The 5,902-nt window shown below is 29.3% G+C and overlaps 1 protein-coding gene across 1 annotated transcript; it reads right to left on the minus strand.

Annotated features, from left to right (window-relative positions):
• Positions 1-1,421: 1,421 nt before the first annotated feature.
• On the minus strand, positions 1,422-2,654 carry LOC107439573 (F-box/LRR-repeat protein 6). The gene has a single exon (XM_043055675.3). The coding sequence runs from the start codon at positions 2,652-2,654 to the stop codon at positions 1,422-1,424; it is 1,233 nt and encodes a 410-aa protein (XP_042911609.2).
• Positions 2,655-5,902: the final 3,248 nt, after the last annotated feature.

Here is a 5,902-nt window from a genome sequence, read left to right on the forward strand (position 1 = left end):
CTGCAATAAAGAACTAAATAAATGCATATGCTTGATTTCAAATACTTATAGCATAGATTAAGGCAATTAAAGTAAAGTTAATAAAATCTGCAGGAATATATATATATATGTATGTATTAAAGTTTTGCTGGGATCGCAAGTTTTTAAGAGGCTACTGCTGTGAAGACAATTACATGCTTTGAATTCATGCTAGAATAAATAGATAAAAATTATCAATAACTTAAGCTGTCCTACATTTTAAAATCTAAAACTATTTATTCTACATAAGAAATTCATCCAACATTTCTTTCACTTAAGATGAAAATAAATCTTCCAAATGAACTAGAAGTATACATTAAAATTAAGATTATAGTTAAAAAATGAAAAAACGAAGTTATTTTGTATTTATAACGCATCATTTATGAGCAATACCATGCACTTTTTTTATTGAACTAAAAAATCTTAAATATTCCGAGCTAGAAATTTTCGTCAAGTATTAACAATGTTTCAGTGGGTACCACTGAAATTTAACATTGTAAAAATACGTTATATCAAATCCACATTTTAATTAAGCGATATTAAGGCGCAATTTTTTATACAGATAGCTTTAGACCATCTAAAATGGGTGGATTTAATTAGAAAATTTAAACGAAAGCAAGAACGTATTGGTTTTCACAGCACAGATATTGTAAGTGAACGGCAGATGGACACGTGTGACGTCAGCTCGTGAATAATCACGTGACTCCCCGTTTCAGGCGAAAACGAAAGTAAGCGTTTTTTGATTGAAAATAACTAAATAAATAGCCTTCTTAGAAAAGTAATAAAATGTTTTCTGGGAGTTTTGAGGGATTCTGAATGCATTAAAATTTAAAAAAAAATTTGACTGTAATTGTCCATTGATACTTTCACATAGTTCTCTATAAAATTATATTTTATACAGACTATCTCATAAATTTCTGCATATGTAACTGGCAAAGACAGGATTGTATTTTATACAGACTACGACTAAGTGAATAAATTTTTGCTTATATAGCTGGCAAAGATAAAATTGTACTTTACACAGGCTACCACATAAATTTTGTTGCACATATGTAGCTAACAAAAATAAAATTATATTTTCTAGATTACATCATAAATTTTGAGATGTGTAGCTAGAAAAGATAAAATTCCATTTTAAAGCCTGATTCATTAATTTTCACATATGTAGCTGGTTAATATAAAATTCTATATTTTACAGACTACTCATAACATTTCCAAAAATGTAGCCAGTTAAGATAAAATTATATTTTAATCAAATTACCACATAAATTTCCACTAATATAACTGACAAAGATAAAATTTTATTTTATACAGATTACTTTTTATAAGTTTTCATGTGCTATTGGTTATGATAAAATAGTATTTGATACAATTTATATTTGCTATAAAACAGCTAAAAACATTTATTCATTAAGTCGACATAAAAGCTTTTCATGTAGTTTTAACAAATCAGATCTATTTTTAAATTCACGCATGCAACCTCTACCGACCTCTCGACAAGATGATAAGTTGACAGAATTGAGATTTGCACAGTTCTCTATGATCTTAATAATTGTTTCTGCATTGATCTTTGTGTTATTTAAATCTAACTGCTCTAAATTAATCATTCTACCATTTTTTGTTACATCAACCAATACCTCATTTATACGAAATGAAGTCATTCTTGAAATGTCCACGCTACGAAGGCTTCTGATCCACTTATTCAAAATTTCACCGATATTTCCCGTTAAACAAAGTTTAGACATAGATAAATATAAACTTTCTACATGAGTGGCCGGCAATGCTAAAATCCCATTAACAGTAATATATAGACTACCTCTTATATCCAATAACTTTAGTAAAGGTGAGTTTGAAAGTAGATTTCGCAAATCTTTATCAAAAAACTCGCAGCTTCCAGGTTGATTATATCTATCACATAGTTCAATATTCGGATGAGAAAACACCTCTAGCATAGGAAAACCAGGAAGATTTTCAGAATTTGAATATTTAGAGAATTTTATAGGCATACCCAATCGCAACACTTTCATCTTAGAACAGTTTTCTTGAATTTCTTTTAAAGGAAATGCATCGACACAATCTACATTTTGAAGTACGAGCTCTTCAAGATTGAAACAAGATTTTGAAACTGCAAGCAGAGCTTTCTTTAAATTGAATGATTGTCCTGATAAGTCTAAAACTAATAAATTCTGCCCATGATTTTCTAATAGTTCATCGAGTAAAGTAATTGAAATATCCTTTTTTGGAAGTTTTATTGAAGATACATTTTTACAGTGTTTTTTAAGACATTTGATTACTTGTTTGTCTAAATGCAGAACTTTAGAGAAATTTATTGATTTTAAATTCGGCATTCCAGCAAACAGTTCATCTAAATTTTCAAAATAGTTTAAATTAACCGTTGGACCACAAATTAATTCTTCAGTTTTAAGGAAAGAGCCATTTTTGCTTTTTCCAAACAAAGCATTTAGTGGCAAAGATCCATCAATTTTACGCCAAAAATGAGCATCTTGACAGACCAATTCCCATGCTTTGCAAACCTTTGAGATTGAAGATAAAAAATATTTTTGGTTTTCAGATTGAAGGATGTAGTTAAAAATAATGAGAAGTATTTCTTTGGGTAAATCTAGTATATGCGCCATTGTTTATAATAAACACAATTATTAACCACAAAAGCGCAATTAAAAATTGCAGACATAAATACAGTTAAACTACAAGTATGAAATTGAAAATGTTAGCGTAAATATTTTATTAAGCACTCAAAATTATAGTATAAGAGCAGAATGGCATATTTTGAATTTTACCACTTCAAGATCGAAATAGCAAACAAATAAAAGTTGTAGTTGTAGTAAATGGTTTTCTGAATTCAAAAAGTAGATAATGCTGGATCTCTTGCTCTCTCTTGTAATCTTTTTAATGTAATTATAATGAACGTTGCTAGTGCTGCTATCTAGTAGTAACAAAATCAAATGTGCAAAATTAAAACAAGAAAAGAAAAAAGCATGCCTGGTACTGCCATCTATTTGTAACAAAATGAACTTTAAAGAACATTAAGTTAAATGTTAAATTTGAACTGTTATGTCACCCGTTAAAATTTATATTATAATAATATAGGCATGAAAGAATGTCATTCATTTATTGTTCAATGAAAATCAGATATTTTGTAACGTTTTATATGAATATCGATATAAAAAAAAAGTATTTTTTTTTGTACTCGTATCTTTACTTTGAATATATTGTCATCTGGTTAAAATTGCCGAAGTACACAACATTGATTATATAATAAAATTTATAACTGCAAGGGTGGACTGGCCCACTAAGATATGCCCTGATGCACCCACCACTCCAGTTACTTTCGGTTAAAATAAAATTTAAAAAAAAAAACAAGAAAAGAAAACAATTTATATTAATTTTGTTTAGAATCTTTGCTTTTCTGAAGAAAAAAATTGCAAATGAATGTTTTGTATTGTAGTAAAAAAAATATTTTTCTTGGGACTGAATTTACGAAACAAAATTAAGTAACTGAAATTTAATTTTCATTTTAGTTTTGATCAGCAGGATTTTAACAATATTCTATAAGAGCAATGGCTGGAGGAACACCTTCCTTGCATACATATGTGTAGATAATTTAAAAAAAAAGTATTTAGATGCAGTGGGAATTTTTTGTTTTAAATCTTTCTCAATGTTTCAAACCAAATCTATTCAACAAATTTCAACATGCTGTATACTACCATGCCATTGAAAAAACAACGTAAATGCTCCACGATAGATTTCGAGAGAAGTTATTTTAAAACTATTCTCTTTCTAATGTTGATGCTATGAACACTGAAATAGAATCTAAGGAAAATCGATAAAGAGAAAAAAAAATTTGAGGGATTTTTGCACGCAGTCTGTATGTCTGTCTTCGGAAAAGAAAAGAAAAAAAAGAAAGAAGAAAAATTTAGTTTACCGATTGGAATTTGATCGTGGAATTTACCGCTTAGAATTTGATCTTTTTTCCATGTGACGAAATATTTTAACCAAATTGAAATAAAAATTTTGGCAAATAAATTTTTTTATATTACTCTACTTACAATAAGATTAATTTCGTTTCGCGTTTTTTTATTTAATTTATATTTTTTTAACTTCTCAAAATTTACAGATGATTAAAAAAACTTGTTGCTGTTGTTCAGTTACGTCGCACTAGAGCTGCACAATGGGCTATTGGCGACGATCTGGGAAACATCCCTGAAGATGATCCGAAGACATACCATCACAATTTTGATCCTCTGCAGAGGGGATGGCACCCCCGCTTCGGTAGCCCGACGACCTGCACGCGAAGTCGAGCACTTTACGGTAGAACAGTTCAACGAGGACCAATACCGCACACCCTCGGTCCCTACGCAGACTGATCCAAGTAGCCACGCACCCGCACACTGACAGCAGTCAGTGATGCTTGACTTCAGTGATCTGCTGGGAATCGTGTCTTAACGATCAGTCCACTGAGGGACTAAAAAAACTTAAAGTGTTAACTTAAGGTTAAGGTGTTCAAATTTTTCACCCAAGAAATTACTCAATTTTTAAAAATAATTCTTTCTGTGGATTTTCACTTTTTCGATTCTAATTTTTTCCTTGCCTGGGTTTCAATTTATTACTATGTTTTGAAAGCTTATATGTTAGATACAGCTCAGATTTGGATGACTCTTAAAACCCATTATAAATGATAAAAAACGCCCTTGTAATGTAAAAAAAAAAATCTTATAATTAAGCAAAAGTCTTAATCCGACACATTATCTCTTTCCTAAATTTACATGTAACATAACATTGAATTAAAATTCATATTTCACTCATATTATTAGCCCCGCGAAGACATCTGTTTATGCTTTAATGCTGGTTAATTGAAACTATACAAGGCAAAAGTTATCAAAACAGGTATAAAAAAAATAAGTAAATAAGTGTTACGATTTATAACATACTATACCATTTGTTGAAATTCTAAAAATAAAATATGTTAATAAAAGACTAAAGAGAAAATTTTAAAGTGACTCTTCTATCTAAAAAACCTTTTTTTGCAAATTTCTACTCAAGTATTCACGGTGTTATTATGCAACCGCATGTAAATGTACAATAATGCTGTCTTGCCAATCGAAGCACAGAAAAAATTTAAGCAATAAATAGAAAAAAAAGTAATTCAAGATAAAAGTAATTCAAGAAAGTTTGTCATGTCCCTATACTAGCCCTCCACTCCCCTTTCAACATTTAATGTTTTTCGTTTTTTTATCTATTTTTTCGTGTACGCCACTTTACATAGAAAAATCAGATAAAGTTTCATTATTTTCAATAGAAAAAAAAATTTAAACGAACACAAATTGGCAATTTAAAAATTTTTGTGAATGAATGAATTTTGAAAACAACTTGCGTATGAATATTAATAATGCAAAATGCAAAAAAGCAAAAATAAAATGATTAATTCCAAAAGAATTTCAAAATATAAAAAAAAATTAGAAGAAAAAATTACCCTAAAATTTCGAAAAACACACCAAATTTTTCAAAGCACCCCCCTCCCCAAAAAAATCGAATTTCAAAATAAGATGTCTAAAAATACAGATGTCATCGAAATGCAGACCTTAATAATTACTTTTAAAAAAAAAATGATCAATATGGCAGGGAAAGCAAAAAAGATTACGAAATTACTTTTTCCGTTTTGAGGGTCATTTGATATCGTAATTACAACATTTGCAGATATCTCTCTGACAATAGATCACGATAAAATTCACTTACATTTACCCTCCTAAACGATATCTATCAATATTCTTTTTTCCGGGTTCAATCTGTGAAGGTGTTAATTGGGTCAGTTAGAAGTCGATACGAAAACTCCGATTTAAGTCACCTAAGACCCACAGAAGTGTTC

This window comes from Parasteatoda tepidariorum, chromosome 9 (assembly GCF_982258835.1).
Source record: "Parasteatoda tepidariorum strain Cologne lab strain chromosome 9, Ptep-v5.0, whole genome shotgun sequence".
Taxonomy (NCBI): Eukaryota; Metazoa; Arthropoda; class Arachnida; order Araneae; family Theridiidae; genus Parasteatoda; species Parasteatoda tepidariorum.